The following is a 21,764-nucleotide window of genomic DNA, read 5'->3' on the forward strand; positions in this document are numbered from 1 at the left end:
AAATTAGATTTGTCCAAAGTTAGGTCAATTCTCCCCAGTGTTCCCAGTTTACATCAATGGTACACAGTATTTATTCAATAGCTACATTATTTGGTTACTAAATCCACATTGAACATTGCTAATCAATGCAACCCTTAGCCTTCAGGGAAAAAGTTGAACTGTTTAGTCTTATTCTGTTTCATGAATTGAAATTTGGCTCTCTATCAGATTCAGCATTCATCGAATCATACAGTTCCACGTTCCCAGTGAGTTCAACTAATAGAATCAAGCAATCAATCAATCACTACAAAAGGTTTTCTTTACCTCTGCCTCTCAATATTTTGGTGTCTCCTCTCTCCAAATTTGAAGCTGCTTTTTTCCAATTTTTTTCCCTCACCAATTCTCAACAACATTTTAATAAAACAGAGACGCTGTTTCTATATCTGGGAAACATTTTCAAGGATTAATTCGTGGTATTGGACAGCACAACAGTTTTCCCATCGACTAAACAACCCCTCTCTTACCTCTGACTTACACACCTCTGCATCACATATTCTTTTCCTTCCCTAATCAAACTACTCTAACCAACAGTTTCCACCATTCTGGTCTATATTCCACACATTCCACGACACAACATATCGCCAAACCTTGCAGAATTATCTGGGACCAGAATCAAAATCAAAATTTCCCATTGGACAAATAATGTCTTTTGGGAGCTTTAAAATTACACCTTAAAGCAAACGGGACATGTAATTCATGCAGACGCTCTGTCACAGCCTCAAGTTCATCAAAACTGTGATCTGACTGCATACATGGTTGTGTGATGATATTGAAATGGAATCCTGAGGAGATGTCTGCTTTCTCCAGCTACATGGTAATGACAGCGATCTGCATGGCTTAGTGGATGATGGATTTGCAGGACATAGACCCTCTTGGAAAACAAGAGAGACACCTTATTTTAATTTCCATGCCTCATAATCATTGGTAAAGGATAACATCATGGTCAAAACAGATAGTGAGCATGATTTTAACTTTCAAACTTGGATTATACACACAGCCGCCTACGATTTCATGGTCTGTACCTCTAAGGATATCAAGAAGAGTTGTTCTCCAAACGTCAATGCCCTCAGAAGATCTTATCACTACCTACTGCTGTTGATCTGCCCTATTGCTACAGTTGAAGAGCAAGTTTATCAACAATCTTAACCTATGCACTGTTTATACAACATTTTTGAAGGGAACAGTGAGGACATAAATGATTTAAGAAGTGATATATTGAAGCAATCGAGTCAGGAGTGTATTGTGTCCAACCTCCGGTCTGTAGGCTAAAAATTGCCCTAAAATCTCAGTAATCTGGCCCTTGAAGCCCCAGCAACTTAATCAGTGTTAATTATTGGTGATGTAATTATTTGTTTCTCAAACTGTGTGAACCTATAGTCTTGGAGTTAAGATTCTTCATTCAACTGACACATTGCAAGGTAAATCCTAAATCAGAAGATGTGTTAATATTTTAACTGGAAAGCAACAAATCAGTACAATGGTTCTTACCTTCAATGTATAAAGACCCATCCGCCCTGGAAGTCTGTAAAACATTCCATCATCTGCACGAGAATTAGTGTGAAGCATAGCATTCAGACATGCCAAGGGAGAAGTTCCACTACATAAAATAGATTGAAAAGCATATTTTACGTAAATACCTCAAATAAAATTCAGATTGGCACATTTTGCTCCAAATGGCTATTTTCACTATAAATGTTTACAGATGTAAAAGATACCAGCTAGATGAAATATAAAAATTCATTTTTATAAAGAAAATAACTTAACAATTGGAGACATTGTTTGCAATTGTTAAACCCCTTGATTTCCATTAACCCTCACTGTTGCTTCAGTTGTCAGACGAATTGTTGCGATTGAAACATTTCTTAATTAAAACCAAAAAGAACTGCAGAAGTTGTAAATCAGAAACAAAAACAGGCGTTTCTGGAAAAGCTCAGGAGGTCCAGCAGCATCTGTGAAAGAAATCAGAGTAAACATTTCAGGTCTGGTGACCTTTCCTCAGAACATGCATGTCTGAAGAAGGGTCATCAGACCCAAAATGTTGACTATGATTTCTCTTCATAGATTCTACCACACCTCCAGAGCTTTTCCAGAAACGCCTGTTGTTTTTTGAAACATTCCTTTTTCATCTCTTCATAATTAGCTTAAGCACAGGACATGAGTATAGCATCTGCAATTATCCCACTATCATTGAGGATGTAAGAAAGATTTGAGATTTGCCCAACACTTTGAATAGCCATACCATTTACTGATGAAATCGCACAAGAGATTTGTTTGAAGCTTTTCTCACTCAGTTCTTTTTATATATCAATTTTCTTTGGCACTTAACATGCTTCTCCGGCATGTTTGTTGGACAACTGAGTTTTGATATATCCATCACTGTAACTAAATTGCAATGCAAGGCTTTATTCTGGCTCTTATGACATTGCCAGTGTTTGAGGATCGATTAAGTCACATTATTTTCATCAGAGTACAGTTGTTTCAGATTACGCAATGCTAAAATAACCTTAAACAGTGATATGACAATAAAATTGCCTACTTTGTTAGTAACAGGCTCATTTTTAACCTTGGATGCAAGTCAACAAGTTGATATTCACTATTAATCTGCCACTTTTTTTCCCTAATCCAAGATGAAATAGTCTTATTCTAGTGAACAGAAACATGCAAATTAGTGCTGGGTCATTTGGACCCTCAAGACCAATATGCATTTTATCAGTTTATGGTTGAGCTATGGTAGCCTCAAATCCACTTTTCTGCCTACACCTTTTGACTCCCTAGCCAATGAAGGATCAAACTCAAGCTTTAAAAATATTCTATGATCCTGTTTCTTTTGTGCTTCAGAGGGCATTCTGAATTCCACAGTCTAGTGACTCAGGAAAAACACTTACAACCAAATATGCTGAATAGGTCGAGACTGTTTTCACTGGAGCGCAGGAGGTTGACAGGCGACCTGACAGAAGATTATAAAATGATGAGACATACAGATAGAGTTGATGGTAGTTGCCTTTTTCCAAGGAAGGGGGATTTCAAGAGTAGGGGACACTTTTTTTTAAAGGTGAGAGAGAAGAGATGATTTACAAAAACAGACATGAGAAGCAATTTTTTTTTTACAGATGGTGGTTTGCATGTGGAATAAACTTCCTGCGGAAATGATGGATGTGGGCACAATCACAACATTCAAAAGACATTTAGGCAAGTACATGAATAGGAAAGGTTTGGAGGGATATGGCCTAGAAGCAGGTAGCTGGGGCTAGTTTAGTTTGGGATTATGTTCGTCACGGACTGGTTGGACCGAAGGGTCTGTCATATGCTGAATGACTATGACAATAGAAACTGAGTTGGACTAGCTATATAAATACAGTGGCTGAGGTTGTTGACTTGATTGCTTTGCTGGCTTGTTTTTGTTCAGACGTTTTGCCACCATGCGATGTGACATCATCAGTGGAGCCTGCAATGAAGCAATGTTATTCTACTCTGCTAAGTTATACTGTCTGGTCCATTATGGTGAGTACTGTCATTTCCAGTTTTGATCTGTATCAGTTTATATCAACCACCACCCCGCAACATCAACTGTGGATCCAGTGCAAAGACAACACATTTGTCATTATTAAATGCAACAAATTAGAAGAGACCCACCACCTCATCAACAGCATATTCAGAGGGATTAAATTCTCAAGAGAAGAAAACAAAAATCGACTTCTGTTTCTGGATATTAAAGTAGAACGATTGACCAATGGGGAGTTCCAAACTTCAGGATACAAAAAAGCAACCTGTACAGATCAAATTCTCAACTTTCACAGCAACCAGCCCAATGTTCACAAACAAAGCTGCATTAGAAAACCATTTAAACAGGCCAGGGCACAATGAAACACCCCAGAACTTTGCTGGGAAGAGGAAGAACACTTCTACAAGATCCTTGTATTAAACTGATATCTCTGCAGCTTCATCCACAGATGCCTACAAAAACAAACAACAGGCAGACTGGCCACACTGCCTTATATCAAGAACATATTGGAACTGACAACAAGGCTCCTTAGACCACTACGAACCATGGTAGCCCACAAGCCCAAAGCCACACGATGGCAAACACTCAAGGATTAAAGACTCCATTCCCACAACATGCAGAAACAACATGGTTTACAAAATACCATGCAATGACTGCCAGAAACATTACATCAGTCAGACAGGAAGGAAACTAGCCATCAGAATACAGAAACATCAGCTAGCAACAAAACAGCACGATGAACTGTCCTTAATATTCAGACAATGAAGGCTATCAATTTAACTGGAACAAAGTAACCACAGTAGCCCAAGCCAAACATAGACACACAAAGGATTTCATAGAGGCGTGGTTCTCTACCCATACTTCAAATCAACAAGCAGACAGAATTGGACCCCATATTTAAATCTACACTGATCAAAACCAGAAAGGCCAGTCCTTACTAAAACGGACCGGAGAATATAAAGTCCAAGCACAGTAGAATAACGTTGCTTCATCAGAGACTCCACTAACGACGGCATTTAGTATGATGACAAAAGACTAGCCAGCTCGGCGTGCAAGTCTACAACCTCATCCACAACCCAAACTACAGATCTGTGCCAGAACTTTAAAAATATGGTAACTATAACAGTAAAATGAGGGGCTAGGAGTCCTGCAGTGAGTAACTCATCTCATAACTCCAAAACGTCTGTCCACCATCGACAAGGCATATGTCAGAAAGTGACGGAATACTCTCCATCCAGGACAGAGCAACCTGCTTAAGTGTTTGTGAACCTGGTGTCATTCATTCCTTGCAGCAATGATGCACAGGAACAGCAAGGTGAGATATCTACAAGATGCACTGCAATAAACTACAAAGACTCGTTCGGGAGTACGTCCCTCCCTAACAGAATCATGGCTGTTTCTTGAAGATCTTGTGTTTCAAGATAATCACTGTTCATTCTGCTCAACTCCAATGGACACAGGCCCATCCTTTCTCAGTAATCCTTTTATCTCAGGAATAAGTAGCCTGAACCTTTTCTGAATTGCTTCTAAAGCAATTTTCTCACTTTTCAAAAGGGTACCAAATTGTACACAGGACATGAGATTGATCTCAACTATAAAAAGTGTGAAGCTGTATCAAACATTTTTTACCTGTACATTCCATTGCTCTTGCAATAAATGACAAATATTTCATTTGAATTCCTAATTACTTGCATAATAATTTTATGATTCATTTACCTGGATAGCCAGATTTCAGTACACTTCCAAATTCTACAATCACTCAGTTTGAAAATAAAATTTGCTTTCCTAATTTTCTTGCCAAAGTGGACTTATTTTATGTCATCTGCTAAATTTTAAAATTCAGTTAATCAACACATAAACCCTTGCAGAGTCCTTATGCTGCCTCCCAAATTAACCACAGTCATTTCCTTTGACTTACAGCATATGGCAGCATTTAAATTCATAACATCTGAAACTGAACATCACTAATACTAGTGACCATGAAACAATCAGTTTTTCTAAACACCTTCACTGACATCTTTTAAGGAAGGAAATCTGCCAACCTTGCCTGATGACCTATATTCAACTTCCTACACTCAGCAATTTGGTGGACTTATATCTGTCCTCAAATGACCATTTCTCAACTACATATTGACTGCCTTCATTCAACTCTTCAACTGAAAGTAGTTGAGGCTTCAACACTGATGTCTGCAGCAATCCACTAGTTAGAGCTTGGCAACTGAAAATCACCCATTTACCACAACTCTCTGCTTTCTGTTAGCTAAACAGCCTTCTATCCATGCGATTCATGTATTTTCTTTGATACCATTAGGTTCTGTTTTGTGTAGTTACCTATGATTAATGGGAGATGGTGGCATAATGTCAATGGACTGGAAATTCATATGCCCAGGCTTATGTCCTGGCCACAGACAAATCTGATCACAATAAAAACAGCAGGATTTAAATTCAAAATGTCTGAAACTGAACATTAGTTATTACCAGTGACCATGAAACTATCAGTATTTTCTAAAAACTTTCACTGACATTGTTCAAGGAAGGAAATCTGCAAACTTTGCCTATATGCAACTTCAAACTCTCAGTAATTTGGTAGACTCATATGTGTCCTCAAATGGCAATTAAAGATGTGCAACAAATGCTGGCACCCAAAGCAACACACACATCCCATGAAATCTATCATAATAATGTGGTATTCGATCAAATACCTCTTGGGAATTAAGGGCATCACAAAAATATTCCCCTTTATCCAGGCCACTAGCATAATCCTCAAAAGAGCTATAATAAGTTATGATAAAAGATGATTTCCCTTCCACAAAACCATGCTAAGTCTTCCTAAGCGGATCAAGAATTTCTCATTCTCCTCAGAAAGATACTAGCATTTTCCTGATGATAGATGTTAGAATAACTGGCGTGTACTTGCCTGATTTCTGCCTCATTCTTTTTTTGACTAGAGCCATGACGTATGCTATTTTCGAACCTCAGGGGGCAATGTTCATTAAAATCCCATAAAATGAATTATTGAAAGGTGTTAAAGGTAGCAAGGAAGACAGTTTAAAATTAAAAATCTACCTCAGATGGAATGAAAATCTGAGGCAAAGGAAAATTTTGGCGACTAAGATTGTGATTGATCTTGGACCTGACCTTGTTCCCTTTGCTAAAGAGTTTATGCAGTCAATGAAAAATACATTTGAGCATACACACCAAACCAGAATTCACATTTAAGGACTTACTCTATTTACTTAAGCATTTCCCAAACAAATGTGCTCAAAACATTATGTTCTGTTGCACCCAATTGTAAACTTAATTCAATACATAACAGGCTGTGAAACTAACTCTGGGTATCTAGATTGGACAACAACATATTTCATTGATCACATGAAACCCAACTCAACAGACTTCAACACTAATGGGGATTCAAGATCTTAGGACCTGAACTTTGTCTTAATGGACAAGAGGAGTGCAAATGCAGTTAAACCTGTGTTATGAACAAATGTTATAGTACCAATCTTCAATAATTTCTTAACTAAGGTAATAGAAACACTCAGTAATGGAGAAACAACATCAAGAGCTTGCAATACTACAGTGCTTGAAAAGCTTAACTTTTAGAGTCTGCAACAATACACAGTCAAAATCATTTCTGTATCTGTAACAGGTAATTTTTGCATTAAGGAATCTAAAATGGTGTATTAGTTCATTTAAATCTTCGAACCTTCAATTTCAACATGAACTGATTTTAGTAGTGCCAAATTATGCTCAAAGCACAGATCACGTAAACTGTTAGTAAAATCCAGAAGTTTCCGTTCGATCATATAGAAGTGAGCTTTTTGTTTTTCCAAACAGTAATTCTGTTAACATCACATTTATCACTGCCTATGAACACCTTTTTAAAGCTCTACTAAGCAAAAATACATAGCAGGCATACAATAGAGATGCACACAGGCAGTTATGGATTGTTATTAATTTTTTGCAAGGATTTATTCAAAGGTAGCCTGGGAAAGATCTCACATGATTGATCTTACATCCATATACTAAGTATATTCATCAAAACTCAAACTATACTGAATAACATCATTTTCAACACGAGATGCAGTTATGGGATACAATTAGTATCCAGCAGGTCAAAATCCCAGCATGGAGATATTCAAGAGTTCAATCCCACAGAACTTAATGCTCTCTTTAGTGGTTTAGCAAACTACTGGGGTTGCTACAAAAACAGTGACCAGATGGACCTAAGAATCTAGGATCCATTATTCAGGATGACAGAATTAGGAACAACATAGAACACTCAGTATTCTATGGGTACTGCCGCAGCAATGAACAAGAAAATCAACAGTGAAGGAAAATCAGCTTACTTTCACTGGTAACAGAGACGTTGGGCTTGATATTAAAGTCCTGCACACCACTGGTACGCCACAGCTGCAGTGTGCTTTACTTGCAGGAAGCAGTGCAGTATCTAAAACCTATCCACAGCAGTCGCAAATCTCTTGATTACAAATGCTAAGGCTGACAAGGGCAGCAATGATACAAATACAACATCATATCAACACATGGTTTTAAATTGCTTGTAATCCATGTGACCAGGATCAAAAGTCAAAGTTTGGGAATTGCCTCTTTCATACCATCTTGGGAGCATTTCTCAAGGTTTCTACAAATCAGTCAATATTGTGCCAGGCCAACATAGGATATACACTAAGCAAGTGACACACATTAACTGTGCAATTGGACAAAAGAGAGATTCTTTCCAATAGGATTACATTGTTTGGCAAACTGCAAATTGGTTTGCATGATGATGGAGAAATTACGTTTTCCAGCAGCACATCTGTCTTGTGGTTCATTCATGTTCTTCTGATTATGGTTAATATTAAAGACCTAAAATATCAATGTTAAAAGCTGAATATGAACTCTTGTTCTTCCCCAAGCTTGCCAAGGCCAAAGTCGGAGTAGGTTCATTTAATTCTGTTGTGCTGAAGAGAAATTTTAATTGCCAATTTAATATAAAATCTGTCCATTAGGACTGTAGCTGCAACTAAACATCTAATTCTGTATTGTATTGCTTGAACCTTAAATGCATTTTGATGGAGTACCTAACTATACTGAACAAGAAACTTAAATGTTTCATTTAACTCCAGTTTGTCCGGCTAGAGTTCAATATTTCAAATGTCTCAAGCCAGGACAACAGTGGGAGCACAATGAGCTTAACATCTATGGGCTGCAGTTATTAAATATACAGACTTAACGTAGATAAATCAGGATGGCTATATTTAATTAGGAGATGGTACTACACTTCCACTATTGTCAAGCAGTGTGTCAACAACTACTACCTTTGGTGCTACAGAAGGAACACTGAAAAGATGGTGGCACTTATATCATCATGTTACCATCTCATGGGTGCACAACAACAGACAAGGAAAAAATACAGACAAGTAAAGTGAATGCTTGATGGCATCCTTCAATATTGGGTTTGAACGGCAATGCTTTCAATCATACAACAAACCCTTTAGAAGTGAACTGCACTGCATTGGCCAAGGTTTTATACAAAACAGTATGGAGCCTGTAACTGAGTTAATCTTGATACAGGACAATGTAACAAAGCAAAAGGGATTAAGCACAAAGTTTCCTCACTATGTCATCAAGGCAGCTGAAGACTTGATAATCAAAGGGTGTGTGCACACCTGTGTGGCATGTGCAATAAATCAGCTTTTTAACTACACGCACTTAGACAATTTTAATCAATTTCTCATTTAAAAGAACTTAAGGATTTTTAAGATCAGGAGGCAAAGGTGCAAGATGCATTCCCTAGCAGTCAAGGTTTTAGCAACTTTGTATGAAGCTAATTTTAGCAAGGCATTTTCTGGGGATAAGTCCAATCCTGAGACAAACAGCAGAAAAAAAAGTGTAGGACAGCATTTCTTATTCCTTATCGCAACTGAAAAGAAAATCAAGGAGAGTGGCACAAAAAAAGGGGGGAACTAATAGTCATTGTGAAAAAGGCAAAGGTCAACAAATTTCTTAAATTGCTTGCTTGTTAGTTTTGAACAGGACCTGATAGGGCTCCTGATACTAGGTCTCATCTTTTATTGACAGAAACCCAAACGTAAGCCTGCTGAACTTTGTCAGGTAAGAACACAAAAGGAAAACTGGGTGGTCAGCCAATACAGGAAGTTGAAGTTTACATTGTGACAATGCACAAACGTCACATTCATAAGAACCAGTAACACAGCTTGGCAATTTTAAAAAGCAAAAGGAGAACAAACCACAAATTCCATCAGCAAGATAAGATACATTAAACAAACCTGTTCAGAGATGTTACTACACACCTCTAGAGGAGGTGGACTTGAATCCAGGTCTACAGGCTCAGGGATATGAGCACTACCACTACACCACAAGAACCTCATGGGCAAGACTGAAATACCATGAATAACATTGAACATACAAGGAAATCCAGTTGACACTAATTTCCTGCTTTACAGTTATACTGTTGGCCAAAAATCAATATACAATTACCAAGTTTCACTGTGTAATGAATAGCTATGTAATTTCTGATACACGTTTGAAAATTGTGGGTCTTGGTAAAAAGAGTTTTAAAATTTCATACAGCACAATTCAGTGACAAGTCCACAGCTTGTGTCAACTGATTTTTCCCTCAAAAACCAAGCCCATTTTAGGACTCCTTGTAAAGCCTACCACTGCAGCCATCTGTTTAAACATTCAGAGCTGCAGGGCCCATCCTACTTGTCAAACAATATCTTGCACTCCATTATTTACACTGTTAGTAGCTGTAAGCCCAAATATACTTCTCAGCTCACTATACACTACTTTAATGGTTGAAAAATTCATTACAGCTTTTAAAGTCAAAGAAATTTAAACATGTGCCATAAAATTATTGCATTCCTGTAGAATATCATTCCTTGTAATAGACAAATTGGTTCGGAGTTCTCCGAGATTTCTCACCAAGAGAGAGGAGTTTCCAAGTCATACTTATGTTGAGTAATTGTAGTTATCTACAGTACCTGATTAAACATCAGGTACTTCATCCATTTTTAAAGTAGGTTTTGAACAAATTGCAATCAAGCTGAAGCTGAATTAAAATAGCAATTCTGTGCACTTTGCTTGTGTAACAAGCAGAAAACTGGTCAAGTCTTGTTGAGCACAGATGTACAATTCTTTTCCAGCCAATTTTTTCCAAAGACTTTCATTGTGAATCCAGACAATGAGCGCTGGCAGGTTTTCTGATGGAGACATCACACCAAAGGCTGACTCTTGACTGCATTCAACTTCCACACAGTCATGCATTTCCATTTCAAAACTGTGTACAATGATCAAATGCAGTAATGCCAAATTGTGTTCTTTTAGTCTGTAACATTTAGTTAACTGTACCTTATGACCACCTTTGCCAACATCAGTTAATTTAGCATGGTACAAGGACCAAACCTGAAGCCATTTTTGTTCTGACAGACTCCAAGTTGCCATCAGCAACTGACACAAATGATGAAAACTAATATAATGCCTGAAGACTGACTGCAGGTATGAAGTTGTTTTAAAACTACTAACCAATTTCACATTGTCGTCACACACAGTTTCAGAATGGAGACTACATTTTTGGGCCTGTTTTAATCCTGTTCACCCTTTCTCGTTCTGTTTTCTATTCATTTCCTCATCGCTCCATGACCTTAAATCCCTCCATCTTTAAATCATGCTCAGCTCTATAATTTCTGCAGTATCAGTGCTACTCCAATTCTGTATCCTGAACATGCCCATTTTTAATTGCTCCATCAACAGCCCCTAGCATCTGTATTCACTATAGATTATGCTCAGCCACCTCGGCCCAAGTTTTTGAGTTTCCTTTCTAAAACTGCATATTTCTCTTCACCCCTCTTTAAGAACCTCGAAACCTAGCCCACTGAACAAGCTATTAGTCACGTGCCCGAATACATGCAAGGGAATATATCTGAAGAAGCGTTCCGACCCAAAACGTCAGCTTAGAACATAGAACATTACAGCGCAGAACAGGCCCTTTGGCCCTCGATGTTGCTCCAACCTGTGAACTAATCTAAGCCTATTACCCTACACTATCCCATCATCATCCATATGCTCATCCAAAGACTGTTTAAATGCCCCTACTGTGGCTGAGTTAACTACATTGGCAGGCAGGGCGTTCCACACCCTTAGCACTCTCTGAGTAAACAACCCGCCTCTGACAAGTGTCTTAAATCTATCACCCCTCAATTTGCAGCTATGCCCCCTCATACAAGCTGACATCATCATCCTCGGAAAAAGACTCTCACTGTCCACCCTATCTAATCCTCTGATCATCTTGATCAGCTTTCCTGCTCCTCTGATGTTGCCTGGTCTGGGGTGTTCCGAGTTCCACACTGTGTTATCTCCGACTCCAGCATCAGCAGTATCTCCAGGGAATACAGTGTTTGAAAACTCTCCTGCAAACCACGTTAGTATGTTTTAAATGGTAATACATTCAAACTAAATACAAGCTATTATTGTTCTAGTGTTTTGTCTGCTTCAGCTTCAATCTTTCCTGCGTCCTTTACAGCAGGAGAGTATTTGGCACTAAACTCACGTTTTAGGAGTTTGGCTATAAAGTACTGGGTGGGGATGGAATCCAACCAACGCAATGGATATGTTACATTGCAGCTCATGAACAGGTGAAGAATTTGGGTCAAATGCCACACATTTTGATGGTGAATGCCGGACAGCTGGCCAATGAATGGCTGTCAACAGTCCTCTGGAAAGATGATGACATCTGCCAAGGTTCCTAGTGTGAGTTGACTCATCAGGCTAATCTGGAGCCACAGGCCTTTGGCATGTTAACAAAGGCCATGTCGGGTTTTTTATGTTGACTATTTTGTTGGATTTGTTGAGCAAAGAGATCGTACTACTGGTCCCTCTCTGGGCGCCTCAAAGTATGGCTTTGTCAATGGGTCGGAGATAATTCAAGAAGATTTGTGTGAAAATCTCTCTGTGGACAGAATGGCTATGCAGTTATGATTTCAAAGTACTGATTCATGACTTGTTGAAGTCAAACAATACTGACATGTCAGAAGTCAGAAAGGAGATTGTTGTACAGCTCACACACACGGCTTTGGTCATACGATAGATAATCTCGCATGTAATCTAGCAGTGACAGCATACTCAAATTTGATGTTTCCAGCTAGGTGCGTCAGATTCTGCTGACTTCCTATTATGAACATTCTGTTATGAAAGTTTCTTCCAACAGTCTCAAAGCTGGAGCATCCTTGAAAAGATAAATGCCATTTTCAGCTGCAAGGATGGGGAGGAATGTTTGTCTCTTTTGGTCTGTACATGGCATGGGTTACTTGGAAGTAGTTCCATACGTCTATGCAGCAGAGAATTTTATTGGCCTTCTCGACCCACTAATTATTCTTGATGATACGCATTATTCCGAGCTTCAGATTTAATTAACAAGTATTCACCTCATTTCTGCTCTGATGCAGAGTGATTCCAACATGTAATGAAAATGTTTCAATTACAATTGAGAATTGAGTGTTTTTTTTAATCATTTTTGAACCAATGTGGACTTCTGCAAAATTCAAACCTTATGATCTGGATATTTTCCATATTAGTATCAATGGAGCCTGAGAAAGCAAGCTAGAAAGAAAATTCAATCAGGAATTGTCCTTGCCTTCACAGACTGAAAAATGTGCTTGTTAAGTCTTCTCAGATTCCTTCGAGGATCTGTGGGTTTCAAGTGCCTGATGTATGACCATGGTGCAGCATATACATTTTGGCCCAATAATCAGTTGCACCAAAAATAACCCAGGTGACATATATATCTTTGAAATACTGACTGCAAGATCCTGCAAACCTAAGCAGATTAGTTCGGTTGGTTATTTCAAAAGGACTACAGTGCAAGTATATGCACATCAGATTGAAAATGCAAAATTATTTGCATCATGTCAGTCTTGGTTTATATTAGTTAAACTAGGAGAAAACAGGTACCCATTATGCCAGATTCGCCATGTCCATAAGACCATAAGACACAGGAGTGGAAGTAAGACCATTCGACCCATCAAGTCCACTCCGCCATTTAATCATGGCTGATGGGCATTTCAACTCCAATTACGCGCACTCTCCCCGTAGCCCTTAATTCCTTGCGAGATCAAGAATTTATCAATCTCTGCCTTGAAGACATTTAACGTCCCGGCCTCCACTGCGCTCCACGGCAATGAATTCCACAGGCCCACCATTCTCTGGCTGAAGAAATGTCTCCTCATTTCCATTCCAAGTTGAACCCCTCTAATTCTAAGGCTGTACCTAGGTCCTAGTCTCCCTGCCTAACGGAAACAACTTCCCAGCATCCACCCTTCCCAAGCAATGCATTATCTTGTAAGTTTCTATTAGACCTCCCATCAACCTTCTAAACTCTAATGAATACAATCCCAGGATCCTCAGCCGTTCATCATACGCTAGGCCTACCATTCCAGGGATCATCCATGTGAATCTCCGCTGGATACGCTCCAGGGCCAATTTGTCCCTCCTGAGGTGTGGGGCCCAAAATTGAACACAGTATTCTAAATGGGGCCTAACTGGATCTTTATAAAATCTCAGAAGCACATCGCTGCTTTTACATTCCAACCCTCTTGAGATAAATGACGACATTACATTTGCTTTCTTAATCACGGACTCTACCTGCAAGTTAACTTTTAGAGAATCCTGGACGAGCACTCCCAGATCCCTTCGTACTTTAGCTTTATGAATTTTCTCACCATTTAGAAAATAGTCTGTGCCTGTATTTTTTTTTCCAAAGTGCAAGACGTCACATTTGCTCACAGTGAATTTCATCAGCCATTTCCTGGATCACTCTCCTAAGCTGTCTAAATCTTTCTGCAGCCTCCTCACCTCCTCAGTACTACTTGCCTGTCCACCTATCTTCGTATCATCGGCAAACTTCGCCAGAATGCCCCCAGTCCCTTCATCCAGATCATTAATATATAAAGTGAACAGCTGTGGCCCCAACACTGAACCCTGCAGGACACCACTTGTCACCGGTTGCTATTCCAAAAAAGAGCCTTTTATCCCAACTCTCTGCCTTCTGTCAGAGAGCTAATCCTCAATCCATGCCGGTAGCTCACCTCGAACACCATGGGCCCTCACCTCACTCAGCAGCCTCCTGTGAGGCACCTTATCAAAGGCCTTTTGGAAGGTTAGTTAGATAACATCCACTGGGTTTCGCTGGTCTAACCTGCTTGTGAACTCTTCAAAGAACTACAACAGGTTCGTCAGGCATGACCTTCCCTTACTAAATCCATGCTGACTTGTTCTAATCCAACCCTGCACTTCCAAGAATTTAGAAACCTCATCCTTAACCATGGATTCTAGAATTTTACCAACAACTGAGATTAGGCTAATCAGCCTATAATTTTCCATCTTTTGTCTTGATCCTTTCTTAAACAAGGGGGTTACAACAACGATTTTCTAATCATCTGGGACTTTCCCTGACTCCAGTGACTTTTGAAAGATCACAAACAAAGCCTCCGCTATTTCCTCAGCCACCTCCCTCAGAACTCTTGGATGTAGCCCATCAGGACCAAGAGATTTATCAATTTGTAGACCTGTTAGCTTTTCTAGCACTCTCTTTCATAATACCTACCATACTCAACTCTGCCCCTAGACTCTCCTGAATTGTCAGGACATGGCTCATGTCTCCCACTGTGAAGACTGATGTAAAGTACTTAAGTTCTGGATGTAAGTTTGCTCACTGAGCTGGAAGGTTAGTTTTCAGACGTTTCGTCACCATTCTAGGTAACATCAAGGGTGAGCCTCCGGTGAAGCGCTGGTGTTATGTCCTGCTTTCTAATTATCTGTTTAGGTTTCCTTGGGTTGGTGCTGCCATTTCATGTTCTTTTCCTTAGAGGGTGGTAGATGGGCTCCAAATCAATGTGTATGTTTATGGAGTTCTGGTTGGAATGCCATGTTTCTAGGAATTCTTGTGCATGTCTCTGTTTGGCTTGTCATAGGATGGATGCGTTGTCCCAAAGTGGTGTCCTTCCTCATCTGTATGTAAGGATACTAGTGATAGAACACAGAACATAGAACATTACAGCACAGTACAGGCCATTCGGCCTCGATGTTGTGCCGACCTGAAGCCCATCTAACCTACACTATTCCATGTATGTCCATATGCTTATCCAATAACGACTTAAATGTACCTAAAGTTGGCGAATCTACTACCGTTGCAGGCAAAGCGTTCCATTCCCTTACTACTCTGAGTAAAGAAACCACCTCTGACATCTGTCCTATATCTTTCACCCCTCAATTTAAAGCTATGCCCCCTCGTGCTTGCCGTCACCATCCTAAGAAAAAGGCTCTCCTATCCACCCTATCTAACCCTGTGGTTATCTTATATGTTTCAATTAAATCACCTTTCAACCTTCTCTCTAACGAAAACAGCCTCAAGTCCCTCAGCCTTTCCTCGTAAGACCTTCCCTCCATACCAGGCAACATCCTAGTAAATCTCCTCTGCACCCTTTCCAAAGCTTCCACATCCTTCTTATAATGCGGTGACCAGAACTGTATGCAATACTCCCAAGTGCGGCCGCACCAGAGTTTTGTACAGCTGCAGCATAACCTCATGGTTCTGGAACTCGATCCCTCTATTAATAAAAGCTAAAACACCGTATGCCTTCTTAACAGCCCTGTCAACCTGGGTGGCAACTTTCAAGGATCTGTGTACATGGACACTGAGATCTCTCTGCTCATCTACACTATCAAGAATCTTACCATTAGCCCAGTGCTTTGCCTTCCGGTTACTCCTACCAAAGTGCATCACCTCACAGTTGTCTGCATTAAACTCCATTTGCCACCTCTCAGCCCACCTCTGCAGCTTATCTATGTCTCTCTGCAACCTACAGCATCCTTCGTCACTATCCACAACTCCGCCAACCTTAGTGTTGTCTGCAAATTTACTAACCCATCCTTCTACGCCCTCGTCCAGGTCATTTATAAAAATCACAAACATCAGTGGACCCAACACCGACCCTTGTGGTACACCACTAGTAACTGGTCTCCAGGATGAACATTTCCCATCAACTACCACCCTCTTCCTTCTTTCAGCAAGCCAATTTCCGATCCAAAACTGCTATATCTCCCACAATTCCATTCCTCCATATTTTGTACAATAGCCTATTGTGGGGAACCTTATCGAACACCTTGCTGAAATCCATATACACCACATCAACCGGTTTACTCTCATCTACCTGTTTGGTCACCTTCTCAAAGAACTCAATAAGGTTTGTGAGGCACGACCTTCCCTTCACAAAACCGTGCTGACTATCCCTAATCAATTTGTTCTTTTCTAGATGATTATAAATCCTATCCCTTATAACCTTTCCCAACACTTTACCAACAACTGAGGTAAGGCTCACTGGTCTCTAATTACCAGGGTTGGCTCTACTCCCCTTCTTGAACAGGGGAACCACATTTGTTATCCTCCAGTCATCTGGCACTATTCCTGTAGACAATGATGAGTTAAAGATCAATGTCAAAGGCTCGGCAATCTCCTCCCTGGCTTCCCAGAGGATCCTGGGATAAATCCCATCCGGCCCAGGGGACTTATGTATCTTCACCCTCTGTAGGATTTCTAATACCTCTTCCTTGTGAACCTCAATCCCACCTAGTCTAGTAGCCTGTATCTCAGTATTCTCGACAACATTGTCGTTTTCTGGAGTGAATACTGTTGAAAAATATTCATTTAATGCTTCCCCTATCTCATCTGACTCCACACACAACTTACCACTACTATCCTTGATTGGGCCTAATCTTACTTTCGTCATTCTTTTATTCCTTAAATACCTATAGAAAGCATTAGGGTTTACCCTGATCCTATCCGCCAACAACTTCTCATGTCTCCTCCTGGCTCTTGAGCTCTCTCTTTCGGTCTTTCCTGGCTACCTTGTAGCCCTCAAGCGCCCTCACTGAGCCTTCACATCTCATCCTAACATAAGCCGCCTTCTTCCTCTTGACCAGAGATTCTACCTCCTTCGTAAACCACGGCTCACGCACTCCACAGCTTCCTCCCTGCCTGACAGGTACATATTTATCTAGGACACACAGGAGCTTTTCCTTGAATAAGCTCCACGTTTCTAATGTGCCCATCCCCTGCAGTTTCCTTCCCCATCCTATGCTCCCTAAATCTTGCCTAATCTCATCGTAATTGCCTTTCCCCCAACTATAACTCTTTCCCAGTGGTATACACCTATCTATTTCCATCACTAAAGTAAACATAACAGAATTGTGATCGCTATCACCAAAGTGCTCACCTACTTCCAAATCTAACACCTGGCCGGGCTCATTACCCAGTACCAAATCTAATGTGGCTTCGCCCCTTGTTGGCCTATCTACATACTGTGTCAGGAAGCCCTCCTGCACACACTGGACAATAACTGACCCATCTATAGTACTCGAACTATAGTGTTCCCAGTCAATATCTGGAAAGTTGAAGTCCCCCACGACAACTACCTTGTCTCTCTCACTCCTATCGAGAATTATCTTTGCTATCCTTTCCTCTACATCTCTGGAACTATTCGGAGGCCTATACAAAACTCCCAACAGGGTGACCTCTCCTTTCCTGTTTCTAACCTCAGCTCATACTACCTCAGTTGACGAGTCCCCAAGCATCCTTTCTGCAACTGTAATACTGTCCTTGACCAACAATGCCACACCTACCCCCCTTTTACCGTCTTCTCTGTTCTTACTCAAAAATCTAAATCCCGGGACCTGCCACAACCATTCCTGTCCCTGCTCTGTCCATGTCTCCGAAATGGCCACTACATCAAAGTGTCAGGTACCAACCCATACTCTAAGTTCACCCACCTTATTCTGGACGCTCCTGGCGTTGAAGTAGACACACTTCAAACCAACTTCTTGCTTGCGGTGCCATCTTGCGTCCCTGAAACTTCATTTCGGACCTCCCTACTCTCAACCTTTTCTATAGTCGAACTACAATTTTGGTTCCCATCCCCCTGCTGAATTAGTTTAAACCCACCCGAATAGCCTTAGCAAATTTCCCCCCCCAGGATATCGGTACCCCTCTGGTTCAGGTGAAGACCAGTTTGCTTGTAGAGGTCCCACCTACCCCAGAAAGAGCCCCAATTATCCAAGAATCCAAAACCCTTCCTCCTGCACCATCCCTGTAGCCACGTGTTCAACTCCTCTCTCTCCCTATTCCTCGCCTCACTAGCACGTGGGTCATATAGTGGGTCATGTCTTTTTGTGGCTAGTTGATGTTCACTAGTATCCTTACGTACAGATGAGGGAAGGACACCACTTCGATTGGGACAACACATCCATCCTAGGACAAGCCAAACAGAGACACGCATGGGAATTCCTCGAAGCATGGCATTCTAACCGGAACTCCACCAACAAAACACATTGATTTGGAGCCCATCTACCACCCTCTGAGAAAAAGAACAGGAAATGACATCACCAACCCAAGGAAACCTAAACACACAAACAGAAAGCGGGACATAACACCAGCGCTTCACCGGAGGCTCACTGATGATGTTACCTAGAATGGTGACGAAACGTCTGATAACGAACCTTCCAGCTCAGCGAGCAAACTTACATCCAGACTCAACCTGAGCTACAAATCTTCTCAAAACTCGCTAGTATTTAAGTTCTTCAGCTATTTCCTCATCTCCCATCACTGGCCTTCCAGCATCAATTTGGAATGGCCCAATATCTACTTTCGCCTCTTGTTTGTTTCTTACGTATTGAAAGAAACTTCTACTATCGTTTCTAATATTACTGGCTAGCCTACCTTCAGATTTGATCCCCTCCTTCCTTATTTCTCTCTTTATTATCCTCTGTTTGTTTTTGTAGCCTTCCCAATCTGATTTCGCAGTGCTCTTGGCCACTTTATAGGCTGTCTCTTTTCCTTTGATACATTTCCTACTTCCTTTGTAAGCCACAGCTGTCTAATTACCCCGCCCCCCCCCCATTAATCTCCCTTTTCTTTGGGATGAACCTGTGTACTGTGTCCTCAATTACACACAGAAACTCCTGCCATTGTTGCTCTACTGTCTTCCCTGCTAGGCTCTGCTTCCAGTTGATTTTCGTCTGATCCTCTCTCATGCCCCTGTAATTACCTTTATTTAACTGTAACACCATTACATCCGATTTTACTTTCTCACTTTCAACTGCAGACTGAACTCTACCATATTATGATCGCGCTCTCTTAAGTGTTCACTTACTTTAAGATCTTTAATAAAGTCTGACTCATTACATAGCACTAAGTCCAGAATAGCCTGCTGCCTTGTCGGCTTCATCACAAGCTGTTCCAAAAGGCCATTCTGTAAGCATTCCATGAATTCCCCTTCTTTGGATCCAATGGCAACATTATTCACCCAGTCTACCTGCATATTGAAGTCCCCCATGATCACCATGACAGTGCCTTTCTGACATGCCCTATCTATTTCCTGGTGTGTCTTGCACCCCTGGTGCTGACCACTGTTTGGAGGTCTGTACATAAGTCCCATTATGGTTTTTTTTTGCCTTTGTGGTTCCTCAACTCCACCCACACAGACTCCATATCATCTGACTGAATGTCATTCAGTGCCTAGATTTAATTTCATTCTTAACTAACAAGGCAACCCCGCCCCCTCTGCGCACCTCCCTGTCTAGCTTAGTTAGGAGAGAAAGATAATGACAACGCAAAGCAAAACACAGCAGCTATTGGCAAGAATGCTAACTCTGATTATGATACTTAAATAGCAAATACTTGGTCATTCAAGCATCCAAAGGTGGAAATAAACATATCAATTTATTTAAAAATAAGGGAATCTACTATCATCTAGTGTAGCCTGAAGGAAAACTGGAGACCTAATGAAAAAATTTTAACTCAGGCTTAATTAGGTGAGAAACAAAACAAAGTTGCACTAAAAAAAAACTCAGCAAGTCTGGCAGCAGCTTTGAAGAAATAAAAAAATCAGTCAACATTTCCGGTGACCCTTCCTCAGAACTGACGGTAGCTAGGAAAATGCCAGTTTATATGCAGAAGATAGGGAGGGGAAGAGGGTGAGGAGTAAATGACAACCCAAAGAAAGAGAACAGTTGGACAAAGAAGTGGAGAACGATCTGGCTAGGAGTTAATAATTGATAATGGAAATGTTAGTGGCACCTGTTAGTCTGCCGTTACACACTACGTATTGTTACCCACTATGTGATAAAAAGAACTGATCTGCGGGGTTGGGAGCTGGGACATAGGAGAATTTAGCCCCTAAAATGACTCAACTCTATGTTGAATCTGGAGAGCTGCAGGGTCTCCAAGTGGAAAATAAGGTGTTCTTCCAATCTGCACTGAGCTTCGGTCGAGCATTGCAGCCAATCTGAGACAGAAATATTGGCTAGGGAACACGATGGTGTGTTAAAGGAGCAGTCAACTAGTAACTCAGTTATTTTTGCAGGCAGAACATAAATGTTCTGTGAAGCAGTCACCCAGTCTACACTTCATTTCCCTAAAGTAGAAAAGACTACATTGTGAGCAGTCAATGCAGTAGACTAGACTGTGGGAAGTGCAGGTCAAGTGTTGTTTCACCTGGAAGGTATGTTTGGGCCCTTGGATATTAAGGAGGGAGCAGGTAAGGAGGCAGGTGTTACACCTTCAATGACTGCAGAGGGAGGTGCTGTGGCACTGTGCGAGAGGTGGGGGTAAAGGCAGAAGTGTGGGAGATGTGTCCTCTCATTTTCTTCAGGTCAAAGGGGTGGCCATGAGTTCGCACATGGGCCCCAGTTAGGCCTGTCGCTTTGTCAGGTACATGGAACTTAATTTGTTCCAGTCCTATTCCAGCCCCCACCCACAACTCTTTCTCCAATATATTGTTGATGATGTAATTGGTGCTGCTTTCCACTCTCGTCCAGAATTGGAAAAGTTCAGTGATTTTGCTTCCAATTCCCACCCTGTCCTCACTTTCATTTGGGCTATTTCTGATTCCTCCCTTCCCTATCTTGATACCTGTCCCCATTTCTGGGGATAAACTGGCCACTAACATCCACTATAAACCCACCAGCACCTCCAGCTGTCTGGACTATACATCCTCACACCCTGCTTCCTGTAAGGACTCCATTCCATTCTCCCGGTTCCTCCGTCTAATTTGTTCTAAGGAGGCCAACTTTGATAAAGGTGCCTCTGAAATGTCCACCTTCTTTCTCGAGTAAGGACTCCCCAGCACCGTTGTCAAGAGAGCTCTCAACC

The 21,764-nt window shown here is 40.9% G+C and overlaps 1 protein-coding gene across 3 annotated transcripts in view; it reads right to left on the bottom strand.

Moving 5' to 3' along the window:
- LOC125461414 (polycomb group protein ASXL1-like) overlaps positions 1 to 21,764 on the bottom strand; it is a 106,756-nt gene that overhangs the window by 60,290 nt on the left and 24,702 nt on the right. For all 3 annotated transcript variants that reach the window (XM_048550163.2, XM_059652786.1, XM_059652785.1), the window contains one exon: positions 1,528 to 1,636. In XM_048550163.2, coding sequence (XP_048406120.1) covers positions 1,528 to 1,636 — 109 coding nt within the window. The remainder of the gene's footprint in view (positions 1 to 1,527; positions 1,637 to 21,764) is intronic.

Source organism: Stegostoma tigrinum, chromosome 19, assembly GCF_030684315.1.
Source record: "Stegostoma tigrinum isolate sSteTig4 chromosome 19, sSteTig4.hap1, whole genome shotgun sequence".
Lineage (NCBI taxonomy): Eukaryota > Metazoa > Chordata > Chondrichthyes > Orectolobiformes > Stegostomatidae > Stegostoma > Stegostoma tigrinum.